Source organism: Lycium barbarum, chromosome 5, assembly GCF_019175385.1.
Source record: "Lycium barbarum isolate Lr01 chromosome 5, ASM1917538v2, whole genome shotgun sequence".
Lineage (NCBI taxonomy): Eukaryota > Viridiplantae > Streptophyta > Magnoliopsida > Solanales > Solanaceae > Lycium > Lycium barbarum.
This window is the reverse complement of record NC_083341.1, coordinates 125,433,615-125,450,374: the sequence shown is the minus strand read 5'-3', so window position 1 is coordinate 125,450,374 and position 16,760 is coordinate 125,433,615. Positions and strand designations below refer to the sequence as shown.

Genomic DNA, 16,760 nt, shown 5'->3' with positions numbered 1-16,760 from the left:
TTACAAGCCCAAATCTCTTCGTCAACGTTACAACGGTACTTCACATACGTAGCCAAGTTGCATTTAGTTAGGCCTCCCAACCAATTTTTTTTTTAGTTAAGTATAAACTGGAATTCTTCTTTCTTTGAAACAAATCTCTTTCTCCCCGAAGTCGAGTTTCAGGTAAGACATACAACCTTTATGTCAAGATTTTATCTATTTTTTTTTAAAGTGTGGGAAATAAATGGGGTTTTTCAGGATGGCAGAGCAGAAGAAGCAACAAATGGGATCTAAAAAAGTGAATCAACTTCGTCCATTGGATAATGGGGTAAATATAACTGTTAAGGTTATAAGTAAGAAGTTAATTGCACAGAGAAATCGTCTTGCTGAATGTTTGGTTGGTGATGAAACTGGTATTATTATACTCACTGCTCGCAATGATCAAGGTAATTTTTTTTTTTTTTTTAACTAAGAGTGTAATATCATTGGGTAATTATTGTGGATTGATTTGTAATGTTTGATTTCGTTTATGGTTTATAATGATGTTCTCAATTTCTTCACATTGAGGCTTAGATTAGTGTTTGGATTGAGAAAAAATCGAGTCTTTATTGTTAGAATTGGCTTTAAATTTCATCAATGCCAAGTTTATATTATTAAGATCTTGTCATTGATGTCTAAAGGAAAACTGTTTTCGATTATTTCATCAATGCTGACTTCTGTTGTAGATATCGGAAATGGCTTCAAACTTGAAGAATGTCTGGAGTGCTAAATATTGAGTCTTTATTACTAAAATTGGAAAGTGCACGGTTGAAATTTATTGATATATCATTAGGAATAGTGGATATCGAAAGGATTAAATACATGTAGAAAAGGATAGATCATGTTTGATTTTGATCCCCCTACTGATGTTAGATGAATGAGCTCCACGGGGAGGCTTTTTATAATTGCAAACTTGTTAGGTTTGGTAATCGGGAATTTGTGGTGTTCTAAATTTATATTGTCCGGATGAGAATGGTGCTCGTCAACCTTTTAAGGAAGCAAGGTGGGGAAAATCACTAGCATCTGAATGCACACACTTAAGTTGGCTTTTCAAGTTCAGTAGTTTTGCCTATCTGGCAAAAATATAATAGTCGTAATACAATATTTTTGTTGCCCATTTTCTGATTTAGAAACTATATGTAGCATCGGATAGTGATTACGTGTATAAAGAATCCTTACTAGTTACTGCTGCTGATTGAAACCAATAACTTGGCTTTATCATTATTATCACTAAGCACGGAAGATTACATGAGTTCATTGATCTTTCATCCTTGTTCAATGAGATTTAAATTCCAAACGGCTTAATGTGACTGGTATTTTACCATGTCCAAAAAAGAAGGTGCTTCCTTAGCTGCAGGATGTTTACATAATTCACAATACATAAGCACTATCATGCCCTTGAATAGGGGACAGATACAACAACAACAACAACAACAACATACCTAGTGAAATCCCGCATAGTGGGGCCTAGGGAGGGTAGAGTGTATGCAGACCTTACCCCTACCTTGAGAGGTAGGGAGACTATTTCCGGTAGACCCTCGGATGGAAGGGGAAAATTGGTGCTCCACAAGCTTATAGATCTAAACTCAGAGAGAGAGTGATAGGAAGAGAGTGAATGAGTTGAAAGGTACAATGTCTAGAAGCTTAGGTTTTATAATGTAGATGCATATTGGAGTGTTGTGGTACTTACATACTTTAGCGTTGGCTTTGTCTTAACTGATAGCATTTAACGTGGACTGTTCCTGAGGACAGATTCTAAAATGGAGTTCTGTAATATCCCACATAGAGAGAAAATAATGTTTAAGAGGGGGCAAATAAAACAAAGAAGAGAGAAGAATAAGGACAATTATGTCATTTGCCACAAATACACGTGGGCCAAACCCACAATAGAAAAAAATACTTAGCAAAAGGTTGCATAACTTGGAACGTTGAGAAAGGCTTCAGTTGAAGCTCACAGAACGCACGAACAAAAACGAAAAACGCAGTAAGAGAAAAGAAAAGAAAGGAAGAAAAGAGAAGAGAAAAATAGTCATCCCAAATCATGGTAATGATCTTAAATTGTTACGGGATTATAAGAAAAATTTTATCGTAAAAGCAAGGGGAAATATTGAGGAATTGAGAAAGTCTAGCCCTAGGGTTCTTCAATCCAAATTGTCTAATTTAATTTTGATTAGTGTTCTGGAATCCTTTCGCTGAGGAGAATCTGTTGATGGTCTTGGTTCAAGAATTTTGACCCGTGGAACAGAGTTGACTTTTTTTGTCAACCCTTTGACTGTGAGTTTGATTTGTGTTAGAAATTAAGAAAATGTGCACTGAAGAGTTTTTGACCATTCTTAAACCTATTGTTGTGTCGTTTGGGGTGATCTAGAGACACAAGAGCGTAGATCTAGCTTATTCGTACGGGTTTTTGAGTTGTGAATTCGAGGTAAGTGAGACTTTAAGCTTTGATGCTTGCTTTCAAAACTTGCTTTAAAAATGTGCTTGTTGTGCCTAAATCATATGTTGGGACAAGCGTGTGCTTGGCATAATCGGTGGTCTTTGACGAGCCGTACATACGTTTTTTGTGAAAAATACTAAAATTACTTAATAAGTGATTCGTGGTGTGGTGTGGCGTGGCGTGGTTTCGTGCCATGGCGTTGGGAGCATACGTTGGCGTAATATGTTACCAAAAGAAAAGACATCAATAAATGAATGATAAAGACTCTTTAGGCAGCCTCCATGAACAATGTGGCGGCTCACCTCAACAACTAGATCAACTCTACCAAACTCATCAGGTCCTAGCTTCGTCGTCACCAATAGTACCTCCATGGACATGCAGGTAAGGAGTGAGTTATACGTAAATATAACCCAGTAAGATCCTCAACGCGCCACTTTGAATACCTTGGAACAAGTGTTAGAAAATACAAACACACAACGAGCGCATAAAAAATATGCACAGAGAATATTTAATTACTTGGGAAACTCTATGTCAACCCAAGATAGCAGGAGGACTCAATTTAATGGATATTTCTGTATGGAACAAGGTTGCGATTTGCAAACTATTATGGAATCTCTGAGTTAAAAAGGATAAGCTATGGGTGAGATGGATGCATGCCTATTATATAAAGAAAAAACAAGTGATGGAGGTGGACCAAACAGGCGGCATGGATGACCCTCAAAATTTTCAAAGCCAAGAAGTATCTTGAGGAAGCTAGACTACTGTTGATGAGATATGCAACATGAGGGTGTTTTCCATTCACAAGATGTATGTGAAGATGAGGGGGCCATTCTAGAAGGTAGCATGGAGGAGACTATGGTGTAACAATTTAGGACATCCCAAATGGCTATTCATACTACTTGTTGTTCATGAGAAGTTGTTTTACCAAAGATAGATTGAAGAGATGGGGAATTATCAAGGACCAAACATGTTCTATATGCATCACTACTGATGAGAGCCTAAAACATTTGTTTTTTGAATGTCAACTTAGTAGACATGTTTGGTATAAGTTATTACAGTGGCAAGGGATCAATAGGCAAATATTACCATGGCAAGATGAAGTTAGTTGGGCTAACAGACGTGCTAAAGGCAAGAGTGCAGCAGATGACCTTGTTAGGCAGGTGAGTCAGGAGATTTTTGTTAGAAGCAGGGGCAACACCAAGCTAGCTAGTCGATTACAATTGTTGGACTTTTATCCTTAGCTAAATAGTTTAGCAGTAGTAATGCAAGGTTGGGGCTCTTTGTCCAATCTGCATCAATTTTGATTTTGTGTACATATCCACTTTGGTAATGGAAGTTTACTTAATTGCCAAAACAAAGGTACAAAAAAATGTTCAATAAGAACACTATATATCTCAACGCAATCTATATAGAGGACTTGTCATAAATGACAGTGAAGGAAATTAACACAACACCTCGACTAGTCCACGACAACATACACAATGCCCCAAAACTATACTACGTCAGCATGTATAAGCCCCTAATATATTACGGCAGCATATATATGCCCTTAACATATTATGGCAACGTATGTATGTTCCTAGTATATATAGCATGACAGCAAAAAATTGATACCCAACGCCCCACGAAGCCACGCCACACAAATCACTTATTAAATTATTTTAGTATTTTTCACCAAATAACGTATGTTCTACGGCTGGTCAAAGACCACCACTTCTTCCAAGCACACGCTTGTTCCAACACATGGACTAGACAGGCAAAACACATTTGTAAACTAGGTTTTGAGAAGCAAGCATCAAAGCTTAAAATCTCACTTACCTCGAACTCACTACTCAAGCACCCTTTTCAATAAACCAGAAGTACGCTCTCGTGTCTCCGGATCACCTCAAACTACACAAAATAGGTTTAGAATGGTAAAAAAAACCTTTAGTGGATGTTCTCTTAATTTTTAACACAAATCAAACTCGCGGTCAAATGGTTGACAAATTAGTCAACTCTGGTCAACGAGTCAGAATTCTTGAACCATGACCAACGGATTCTCCTCGGTGAAAGGATTCCAGAACACTTATCAACTTAAATTTTGATAACATTTGCCCTTTCAAATTGACGATTTAGGTTGAAGAACCCTAAGGCTAGACTTTCTCAATTCCTCAAAATTTCCCCATGTTTTTACGATAAATTTTTTCTTATAGTCACGTAATAAACTCAAGTAAAAGTTTAAGATCATTACCTTGATGATTTTAGAATATACCTATTTTTCTCCTTTTCTTTTCTTTTCTCTTACTGTGTTTTTCATTTCTGCTCGTGCTTTCCTTGAGCTTCAACTGAAGCCTTTCTCAACATTCCAATTTGTGCAGCCTTTTGCAAATTTCTTTTCTATTGTGGGCTTGGCTCACGTGTATTTGTGGAAAAGGACATAATTGTCCTCATTCTTCTTTCTCTTTTTATTTGCCCATGGTCTTAAACATTATTTTTTCTTTATGTGAGAAATCACAAGTTTCTTTGTCATAAATTTAGAGGTTCTTTTTCTGAAGTCTTCTTAGGATTAGAATTTTTAATTGCACCTAAGGGTGTTGCCTAGTGGTCAATGAAGTGCGTTGAGAACCGTACCGTGAGGTCTCAAGTTTCTAATCCCAACAGAGGCAAATCCACTAAGTGATTGCTTCACACCTGTCCAAGCCTAGTGTTACGGTCCCCAGTTATGGATCGAGTTACGGGACGATGTAAGACAGAATCAGAGTTAATGTAGAGAGAATTAGGAGAAGATGATTTCTTTTTCCGACGTATGATGCTGGTTCGTTAAGAGAGAACCTGCAATCTCTTGAGTTTAAATACTCAAAACCTGGATAATTTTCTGCATACCTTCCATTGAATTCAAGTACATTTAAATACAATCCTAGTGTATTAACCACCTACCTAATAATAAGGAAATAACTTCCTACTAAAATTTAAAAGAGAATCTGGAGGAATAACCTCTTCATTGTAATAACTGCTACAAAGAAATAGGAACATAAATAATAGAAAAACTAAAAAAATCTACTTCCTAAATTCTTTAAACTTTCCATGTGTAAATCGTTGGTACACTAAAGGGGTGCTAACATTACTCCCCTCCTTCAAATCACGCTTGTCCTCAAGCGGGAAGTTTGGAAAGCTGCATAGAAGAAACAGTTTCCCATGATGCCTCAGCTGGAGAAATATACTGCCAATGTATCAGGACTTCAGGTAACCACCCGACGTTCAAGCACAGCCAAAGGTTGGGGTGAGGGAGCTTCTGGCAAACTTGAAGGAAGAGTAGCGGCTACAGGAGTGTCTCCTCCATGAAAAAGCTTCAATTTAGAGACATGAAAAACTGGATGAAGTTTTGTACCCGGTGGAAACCTCAATTTATAAGCCACGGGCCCAATACGCTTCTCAACTCTGAAAGGGCCGTAGAACCTGGGAAGCAATTTCTCATGACGATGAGTAGCTGCGGAAAGTTGTCTATACGGCTGTAGCTTCAATAGAACTCTATGCCCCACTTGAAATTCCACATGTCGATGTTTGGAATCAAAAGTAGCCTTCATTTTCTGTTGAGCATGCATCAAATTCTGTTTTAAGGATTGAAGAATCTGATCCCGAGTTCGTAAAGCCATATCCACTGCATCCAACTTGGAAATGCCAGGTCAATAAGGCAAAAGACGTGGCGGAGGTCGCCCATACACCACTTCAAAGGGTGTCGTTTTCAAGGAAGAATGAAAACTGGTGTTGTACGAATATTCAGCCCATGACATCCAGTCCATCCATTTGGTAGGATGTGCACTGGTAAAACACCTTAAATACATCTCCACAGTCCGGTTGACAACTTCTGTTTGACCATCAGATTGAGGGCGATACGCTGAACTAAAACACAACTTGGTACCACTAAGGCGAAAGAGTCTCTCCAAAAAAGCACTTGTGAAAGTTACATCACGATCACTAACCATGCTCACCGGTAAGCCGTGTAATTTGAAAATATTGTCAAAGAAGAGCCGTGCAATACTTGCTGCAGAGTATGGATGAGCAGTTGACAACAAGTGGCAATATTTAAAGAAACGATCTACCACCACGTAGATTACATTTTTCCCACGTGAAGTAGGTAAGCCTTCAACAAAATCCAATGAAATATCTGACCATATTTGCTTGGGGACTGATAAAGGCTGAAGAAGACCAGCCGGTTGCAAAGTTTCTGTTTTATGGCGCTGGCAAACACCACAAGCACGAACAAAGTCGCGAATATGATGCTTCATACCTATCCAATGGAAATCCCTTGCAATCCGAAAAAGCGATTTTGGTACCTCTCATGTCCCTGGTTATGCAAGGCAGTCATAACTGTCTGAATTGAAGGAGAGTTTGATGCCAAGAATATCCGATGTTTATACATCAACAACCCATTTTTGACACTCCATTGATCTGATGCAGTACCATTGTAGACAGCGGATATTAACTGCTGGACATCTGGAGAGCTTCGTTGTTCATTTCTGATATCATCAAAAAGGCTCAATTGAGGCATAGAAATGGCAAGAAGCATAGCTACATCATTATTTCGACGGGACAAGGCATCGGCTACGGTGTTGAAATGACCAGCCTTGTATTCAACCGAAAATGTGTAACCTAAAATTTTGGCCAACCAATTTTGTTGAGGAGGAGTTGGTGCCTTTTGTTCCAATAGAAACTACAAACTATAGTGATCAGTACGGACTATGAAGTGTTGTCCCCATAAATAAGAGCACCAATGCCTAATAGCTTTCACAAGACCTATCAATTCCTTCTCATAAGCGGGAAGCGGCTGGTGTCGTCTTGCCAACACTCTGCTAAAGAATGCAATGTGTTTGTTATTCTGTAACAAAACAGCCCCAATACCCAGATCGGAAGCATCACATTCAATAACAAAAGGTTGAGAAAAATCTGGAAGTGCCAAAACGGGCGTAGTAGTCATAGCAACCTTAAGTTTTTCGAAAGCTTGTGTTGATTGATCTGTCCAGATGAAAGAATTCTTGCGGAGCATGGCTGTTAATGGTGCAGCAATGGATCCGTAATTCTGTACAAACTTATGATAATATCCGGTGAGACCTAAGAAACCCCGCAGCCCTTTAAGAGTTGAAGGTTTGGGCCATTCAGTCATGGCTGAAATTTTGCTGGAATCTGCAGAAACTCCATCAGTGGTGATGAGGTGGCCCAAATAAGCAATTTGAGTTTGAGCAAATGAACACTTTGATTGCTTCAGAAAAAGATGGTGATCTGAGCTTAACTTGAAGACAAGTCGCAAATGATACATGTGTTCGACCCAGGTGCGACTGTACATAAGAATATCATCAAAAAACACCAAAATAAATTTTCTTAAGTGAAACTGAAATACCTCATTCATTAATGACTGAAAGGTAGATGGAGCATTTGATAAGCCAAAGGGCATAACCAAAAATTCAAAATGCCCATGGTGAGTACGAAAAGCTGTATTCTCCACGTCATTCTCCTTCATCCGAATTTGATAATAACCGTGGCGTACGTCCAATTTAGAGAGATATTTAGCCCCAAAAAGTTCCTTCAATAGTTTTTCAATTACTGGAATAGGAATTTGTCTTTGATTGTTTTTGTATTCAACTCGCGATAATGGATGCACATACGCCAGGAACCATCAGATTTAGGAACAAGAAGCACCGGAGAAAAGAATGGAGACTGGCTTGGACGAATTATTCCTTGCTTCAACATCTCTGAACATTGTCGTTCAATTTCGTCTTTTTGATTATGTGGATATCTGTATGGCCAAACCACAACGGGTTTTGTTCCTGGTTCTAGAACAATTTGGTGGTCGCAATCACGTCTAGGAGGGAGGCCCACTGGTTCATCAAAGATGCAAGCCAACTCATCAAAGATGCAAGCCAACTCTTGCAAAATATGTCTCAATTCTTCCTCATTATCTTTGTCGGCCATCATAACATGGGTTTTTTTCTCTTGTAGTTGGATCAGGAGACTTAACACCTTGTAGCTCCAGTTGTTTTCCATTTAGAAAGAATGACATCCACATGTCTGTAAAGTCCCAGAGTATGGGTCCCAAGGTCTTAAGCCAATTAACTCCTAGAACCACATCAAATCCACTTAGATTGAGAACATATAAATCAATGGAGAAAGCATAATTACCAAACCACATTGAAACTCCTTTGCATTGTTCCGGACTTCTGACACGTTCTCCATTTGCCACCACTACCCGTAGCCCTTCTCGCCTTTCGACTTGAAGATTGAATTGCGACACGATTTTAGAGTTCACAAAACTGTAAGCACTATCAGACACCACTGAATTTCCTTCCAATTTGCCCTGTAATCGCATATTTTGCGGAGTTGTGACACCAAAGATGGCTTGCAAAGAAATTTCAGGTTGGTCGGTATCAGGATTCGGCTCGTGTTCCAGAGATTCTTCCCCTTCATCTATGGAATCGATCCAGAACAATTTTTTGCACTGATGGCCCCGAGTGAATAGTTCGTCACAGTTGAAAGAGTCCCTTAAGCCGCCTTTCATCCATCTCAGATCTAGTCAATTTTTTCACAAATTTGGTGTGTTGTGGAGGCGAGAAATCTGTTGTTTTTGATCTACGTGCATCTGACAATTGCGAACGAAAGGGTTGTCCCTTGAGTTCATAAAGCCGGGATAAACTCATAGCCGTAGCCAAATCTGGAGGATTATGCAACTCAACCTCAATTGCTATATGATCAGCAAGACCGCTGATATAAAGTTCAATTTTTTGCGACTGTGTCAGTGTACCAGCCTGCGAAATCAGCTGCTCAAACTTCTCTTGTTAATCTGCCACAGACCCGATCTGGCATAACTTAGCCAATTCTCCCAACTTCTGACTTCTGATTGGTGGTCCAAAACGAAGGTTACAATGACGTTTGAATTCATCCCAAGACGGATGAGGCATTTCTGTCTCTAGTTGAAGAAACCAAAGTTGTGCATGCCCTTTCAAATGAAACGAAGCAAGTTCAACCTTTTCTTCTTCTGAAGTTTGTTGGTGTCGAAAGAAGTGTTCACACCTGTTCAGCCATCCCAAAGGGTCGTCTTGGCCATTAAATCGTGGGAAATCCAACTTTGTATATCTAGGAATGATGGAACTTCCTCCTGTTTCTGATCCTGACCCACCTGCCGCTGCAGCTTTACCCTTCCAACCTCGGTTCTGACTGGTATTTTCAGTTGATTCAGAATCGGCCTTCGAATTTGATAAATCCTTTGTCAGTGAATCCAAACGAGCATTTATGGCGTCTTGTCTGGCTAAATTGGCCGCACGTTCTTCTATTAACAAGTTCAGCAATTGTGACAGTTGATGTTGAATTTGATCTCCCATAACTCCCGTCTTTGATACCAAGTTGTTACGGTCTCCAGTTATGGATCGAGTTGCGGGACGATGTAAGACAGAATCAGAGTTGACGTAGAGAATTAGGAGAAGATGATTTCTTTTTCCGACCTATGATGCTGGTTCGTTAAGAGAGAACCTGCAATCTCTTGAGTTTAAGTACTCAAAAACTGGATAATTTTCTGCATACCTTCCATTGAATTCTAGTACATTTAAATACAACTGGTGTATTAACCACCTAGGCACCTACCTAATAATAAGGAAATAACTTCTACTCAAACTGAAAAGAGAATCTGGAGGAATAACCTCTTTACTGTAACAGCTACAAAGAAATAGGAACATAAATAATAGAAAAACTAAAAAAATCTACTTACTAATTTCTTTAAACTGTCCATGTGTAAATCGTGGGTACACTAAAGGGGTGCTAACACCTAGGTAGATAGAGTAACCCGGTTGCCATGGAATTAGTCAAAATGCACACAAGCTGGCCGGACACCACGGTATTTTAAAAAAAATAAAATCAGTTGATTTTATATTGGCTTCCTGTCAAACTTTGTATTGGGAGAGTGATTTCTAGATGGAGTTGTACTAAAGAAACAGGAAAGACGATTACCCTAGACCTAAATAACAGACATTTCGTCACAAGTATGAGTTACTTAAATCTCATATACACTTCAATATTCCTACTTCTCTAAATGTAATCTTCCTCCTTAGGTGATCACAATATCAATTCTGGTTGCTATTCATGTTTAAGAGTGCTATCCAAATTACCAGATTCATCACGGATCTCAGAGCACTCTCTTATTGTTACATATCTGATGTCGAGGTGCTTGTCTGGTTGAAGCATCAAGGTGACATAGACATAATTAAGTTCTTTAATTTCAAAAACCCAGCCTTGCTTTACCCATTCATAGTAATAGTAAAATGAAATAGAAAGATAATGGCTATTATAAACTAGAAATGACAATGAAATTTTGTCTATCGAATTCGTCCAGCAGGAACGATTAGTCCCTTAAAATTTAGACAGAAAAAGAATGGGAGAAGACAGGGTAAGTCTATAAAATTGTTGACTCCAAAACTTGCTCTATCTAATTGCCATTTATGTTTGCTGTTTGATATCATTATATGCTTGTACTAAAGAAACAGGAAAGACGATTACCCTAGACCTAAATAACAGACATTTCGTCACAAGTATGAGTTACTTAAATCTCATATACACTTCAATATTCCTACTTCTCTAAATGTAATCTTCCTCCTTAGGTGATCACAATATCAATTCTGGTTGCTATTCATGTTTAAGAGTGCTATCCAAATTACCAGATTCATCACGGATCTCAGAGCACTCTATTATTGTTACATATCTGATGTCGAGGTGCTTGTCTGGTTGAAGCATCAAGGTGACATAGACATAATTAAGTTCTTTAATTTCAAAAACCCAGCCTTGCTTTACCCGTTCATATTAATAGTAAAATGAAATAGAAACATAATGGCTATTATAAACTAGAAATGACAAGGAAATTTTGTCTATTGAATTCGTCCAGCAGGAACGATTAGTGCCATAAAATTTAGACAGAAAAAGAATGGGAGAAGATAGGGTAAGTCTATAAAATTGTTGACTCCAATACTTGCTCTATCTAATTGCCATTTATGTTTGCTGTTTGATATCATTATATGCTTATTTACAATAATGTCGACTACTTTCTTGGTGTACTTGTCCATTATGTGATTCATTTAGAAAAAAAAAAAAAATTACTTTAAGCAGATTACTAGGGACATGTCTTATAGTCCCAATTTCTTGCATGGACTTGAAGATTTGCTTTAATTATTCATTGAAGATGCCTCAACTTTTAATTGGCTTTTGTGTAGTGGATTTAATTCAAGAAGGCTCAACACTAGTTCTGACAAAAGCTAAAGTCGACATGTTCAAAGGATCGATGAGGCTTGCTGTTGATAGATTTGGCCGTATTGAAGTTGGTGCACCTGCCAGTTTTTCGGTGGCGCAAGATATTAACATGTCCTTGATTGAGTTCGAACGTGTAGACGTCGTTGTGTAAGCACCCATTGCCTTCTGCCAAAGGGAACAAAAGCCTCGAGTAAAAAGCTTTAATTATCTCTCTTGGTTTCTTCTTAATGTATTTCTCTTCACATACTGGAAGAGAAGTCCCAGAAACTTATTCCCAGAGTAAACCTTTTGTAGTCTTGAAGAGGAACAAGATGTTAATTCCTATTTTGCTTATTTACTTGTTGGCAATTAGGATTTAGAAGTTCCAAAACAGTGTTTTATAGATATGTTTTGTTGGATAATCAGTGGCCTTTTTGTTGATGTATTGAACCTTTTCTTTAAGTTCAACTTTATTTGATTCCTCATTGTGACTCGAACAAGCCGGCTCATTAACTCTTCATCTCTGAGAAATAATCTAAGGCTAGCTGGTGCACGTATCGAAATTTGGAGGTAATGGGTGTCTTCGTTTACTCTTCTCCATTTAAATAGTAAGTTTTTGTTTCTGGCATGGTTCAAGCTCGTGATCTGAACTTAATTCGTTCTTCGTGCATCGTGTTCTTGCGACTACACTAAAGCCTTTGGGGGGAAGGGGTCTCATTAATTGAGCTTAACTCATTTGTGACTTTGCCTGTCTATTCTTTGAAAGCATATGTTCAATTTGGATAATTATCTCAATTCACACTCATTGCTTACTTTGTACTCACCTTTTATTTTCCTGTTAAAAAGGATGGTTGACTAATGCAAAGAAAAATGTTTGCTTTTGATTGTAATTTACTAGTAGATGGACATTTAATCCAAAATCTAATGGAAGTGTCAATGTAAGTTAAAAAAAGAGGAAAATATCTTCAAACCCTAATGTGTTTTTTCTTCTTCTGGATTTTGTACATTTTTTTAAAACTATTTTAAAACTTCGTCAGGTTCTGGGATTTTTATCATTTTGCTCGAATGTTAACTTTTAGTAACCGTCAACATGACATGCTGCTTTTTCTTGACTGTCTAAATTTTCCCATGGGTTGCATAATGATGTTACTACATTTTTTTTTTTTTTACAGTTTTAGTTATACCCATTGTTCCAAATTGAATGTAAATGATACGTACAATTTAACATGTTGTAGCAAGTAATTTATCTTAGTTTTTACGTTGCCACCTTGCCATGGACTAAGCTTTTTGTTTTTGATTTTACATGAACTTGAATGATATGCAGAAGACATGTAAGCTACATACAAATGGAAGGATTAAACTGTCCCTCCCACCGCTCCATCCCAACCCCACCCCACCCCACCCCACCAAAAGAAAAAGATAAAAGAGCCCACACAAAGAAAATTATATGTAACGACTTATAATTGGTGTCCATTGTAACTCATTTCATCACTAAAGACTTTAAACATTTATGATTATACGTTTGAACGAGAAAGTTAATTAATTACTTATTCAATTCCAAAGGAGTTTAATCTAGACTTAAGCGAAAGCCACTTCCCTTATTAGTCCACCTTCCCTTATTAGTCCACCTATAAATATGGCACATTAGTCATGAGGCTGCAATATAGCCATAACAACAAACTTTTTAGTAAAGGAAAATGGCAAAGTTTTACAATCTTCCCATCTTTGCAGCTTTGTTTCTCTCCACATTTGCCATTTCATTTGAAATTGCATTCTCCTTATCTCCTACACCAAGCCCAAAACATAAGATCCCAACGTCACAACATATTTCTCAATTAGCTCCTAAGAGTGCCTTAGAAAATCCACATTCCCCACATTCAATCCCTAAGGTTGAAATAGTATATCCTCTTTCTAAAGCTAAAGTTTCTCCTAAGCCTTCACCAAATAAACACATTCCTTCACATTTGGCTCCTAAAAGTTCAAAAATAACAGCACATCAATCCCGATCAAGTTGGAGTCTGTTGGCTCCTAAAAGCTCAATTAAACAAAATCTTTCTCCAAAACCTATTGAAAAACGCACATCTGACTCAATCTTGGCTCCCCATTCTCATGTGTCCTTAAAGCCAATTCCTCACTCAACCATTAAGGTGACAAAAACTCCTCACTCTATTTCTAAACTTCCTCCTAGGCCTGCACCAAGAAAATATTTTCCAACACATTTGACACCTAAAATCCCAATAAGTAAACGAATTCATTCTCCAAAACCATCACCAAAGCAAACTAGAAATCATGGGTCTAAATTTTTCCTAGTTAGACCTAAAGTTGGATCTCATGTTACCACTAAACAAACAAAGAAGCAACATATTTTTTCTCCACAGCTAGCTCCAATTACTTACAAACAAAAGGTGAATGCCAAACTTGCACCTAAATCAACAAGAAAGTTTTCTTTTAACACACATTTGGCTCCCAAATCTAGTGCTACAAAACCAAATATTGTTCTCAGTCCAATAGGAAGGATTATCACAAAGACACCTTTGGCTCCGAAGGAAGCACCAAAATGGACTCATAAACTTACACCTAATCATGGGACTCATTAGAAGACAGGGAGAGAGGAATGTGCTGATTTATTGCTCTGGAATTAGTGATTACCAAGTATCAAATTGAGCAAGGTTATCTATCTGTTAATTATGATTATTAGAAATTGTATGAGAGTTATTTTTTCGAGTATGGAGCATATATTTCACTTATTCCCTGGATGTTGAAATGAATTTGGCATTACAAGATAAATAAAGTTCCAATTTGGGAAGTGTCATAGGTCACTTTTAACTCTATAAGCTCTGTTTATTTTTTGTCACTTAATAAAACCGAATGATGGATTGATCTATCTTGCCCCAAAAGATGCAAAGAAACATTATATTTTCCCAGAGCTATTATGTGAACGCTGCTGTGACCTCGGCTTTCTAAAAGTTAATAAAAATGCGATGTGTGCAATTTTTTGTTATTTGTAACACAAAAATGTGCCATCATAGATCATCTTCAAGTTTAGCATATTGTTATTAAATTCTTTTGTTACATTAACAGTTAAAGTTATGCAAGGATATATGTGAGAAACTGTAAGATCAAACTTTGTAAGCCATGCAATTGGGAAGGCCTATCAGTGATCTCCCTATTCAATTCCTCTGCTTAACTTAGTTTTAATGCAATATCTCTGTAATAGGTCAGTTACCATCTTTTATATGTTATTACTTGTTGGAGCTATATGAAAATATAAGTCTGAGTTATAAGCACTCACAGTATATTAAAAAGTAACAAGAAAGTCTATTTGCATCACGTTTTCTCTTGGTAATTCGTTTTCTCTTTTAAGGGTATTCCATTGGGAAGGAATTGAAGCGTTCAAAACAAACTTTTTTATGTATATAAAGCTATGCAAGGAAGATTTGCTATTTAATTCATTTAAATAAGTTCAATAATGAGTATTTATAGGAAAATATGAATATTCTATAACGATTGGTATTAGCTTTGCATCATTGACTTTAAAGAAATTCCCACGAATTATATATTCTCAATCAAATTGACAGATTGAAAAAAGCGATGAAATATTTTGACTAAAAAATAATAAGATGTTACCGGTCATACTAGTTTATTAAATTAGGAAACAGTTTGGCTGTTTGGGCAGTTCGAAGTACCAATACAAAAACATTCAAACTGGAAAAAGGGTTATTAGTTAAATTGTATTCATATGTCATGCTTATAGAAAATGCAGCACATGCCGCTATTAACTGAAATAAACAGAATTAAATAGAGCCCAGATGCATAAAGATAAGTCACGTATATAACTACTAGTAGGGTAGCCCGTGCATTAATGCACAAACACAACATGGGTGAGATTTTCTTTTCAGACATTTGCAAGATTCCTTTTTTTTTTTTTTAATAAGTTACCACATTCTTTTTTGATTTATTATTCCCAGTGTTCTAAATTGAATGTAAATGCTCAATGCAATTTAACCTGTTGTATTAGGTTATTTACTTTATTTTCTACGTTGCTATCTCTATCAAGGATAAAGGTACATTAAACAAAACGATAAAACGTTCCCACTCCCAAAGAAAAAGAAATCCCCCCCCCCCCCCCCCCCCCCTCCCCCTCTTCCCCCAAAGAGTTATATGTAACGAGTTATTGGTGTCCATTGTAACTCATTTCATCAATAAAGCCTTCAAACATTTATGATTGTACATTTCTTATTGAACGTCGGTAAAGTTAATTAATAACTTCATTCAATTCCAAGGGAGTTTAATCTAGACTTAATCGAGAGCCACTTCACGTATTAGTCCATCTATAAATATGACACATAAGTCATACCATTGCAATATAGCCATTACAAAGTAAGGCAAAATGGCAAAGTTTTACCATCTTTCCATCTTTGCAGCTTTGTTTCTCTCCACATTTGCAATTTCATTTGACATTGCACTCTCCTTATCTCCTACACCAAGTCCAAAACATAAGATTCCAACGTCACAACATATTTCTCAATTAGCTCCTAAGAGTGCCTTAGAAAATCCGTATTCCCCACATTCAATTCCTAAGGTAGAAACAATATATCCTCTTTCTGAACCTAAAATTTCTCCTAAACCTTCACCAAATAAACCTCTTCCATCACATTTGGCTCCTAAAAGTTCAACAATAACTATGCATCAGTCGCTATCAAATTGGGGTCAACTGACTCCTAAAAGCTCAATTAAACAAAATCTATCTCCAAACCCAAAGCACACATCTAACTCAGTCTTGGCTCCTCATTCTCATGTGTTTTATTCAAAGCAAATTCCTCATCCAACCACTAAGGTGACAAAAACGTCTCACTCTATTTCTAAGCTTGCTCCTAGGCTTGCACCAAGAAAATATTATCCAACACATTTGGCTCCTAAAATCCCAATAAGTAAACAAAATCTTTCTCCAAAACCATCACCAAAGCCAACTAGAAACAATAGGTCTAAGTTTTTCCTAGTTAGACCTAAAGTTGGATCTCATGCTACCACTACACAAGCAAAGAAGCAACATATTATTTCTCCA

General features: G+C 37.3%; 2 protein-coding genes across 3 annotated transcripts; both read left to right on the top strand.

The window, feature by feature from the left end:
• Positions 1-5: 5 nt before the first annotated feature.
• Positions 6-12,178, top strand: LOC132641419 (uncharacterized protein At4g28440-like). 2 transcript variants are annotated; one of them, XM_060358408.1, is made up of 3 exons: positions 6-162; positions 238-425; positions 11,680-12,178. In XM_060358408.1, the coding sequence occupies exons 2-3, from the start codon at positions 239-241 to the stop codon at positions 11,865-11,867; spliced, it is 375 nt and encodes a 124-aa protein (XP_060214391.1). In that variant the 5' UTR covers positions 6-162; position 238; the 3' UTR covers positions 11,868-12,178. The 2 variants fall into 2 exon arrangements, with proteins under 2 accessions (XP_060214391.1, XP_060214392.1); XM_060358409.1 differs by having other exon boundaries at positions 11-162; positions 246-425.
• A 1,214-nt stretch (positions 12,179-13,392) lies between these two features.
• LOC132639749 (extensin-like) lies at positions 13,393-14,292 on the top strand. The gene has a single exon (XM_060356172.1). The coding sequence runs from the start codon at positions 13,393-13,395 to the stop codon at positions 14,290-14,292; it is 900 nt and encodes a 299-aa protein (XP_060212155.1).
• Positions 14,293-16,760: the final 2,468 nt, after the last annotated feature.

Excerpts from the sequence above, each read along its gene's own strand:
- LOC132641419 (XM_060358408.1), top strand. The coding sequence starts at position 239 with ATGGCAGAGCAGAAGAAGCAACAAATGGGATCTAAAAAAGTGAATCAA. Across the intron at positions 426-11,679 it reads CACTGCTCGCAATGATCAAG|TGGATTTAATTCAAGAAGGC; the intron begins GTAATTTTTTTT and ends GCTTTTGTGTAG.
- LOC132639749 (XM_060356172.1), top strand. The coding sequence starts at position 13,393 with ATGGCAAAGTTTTACAATCTTCCCATCTTTGCAGCTTTGTTTCTCTCC.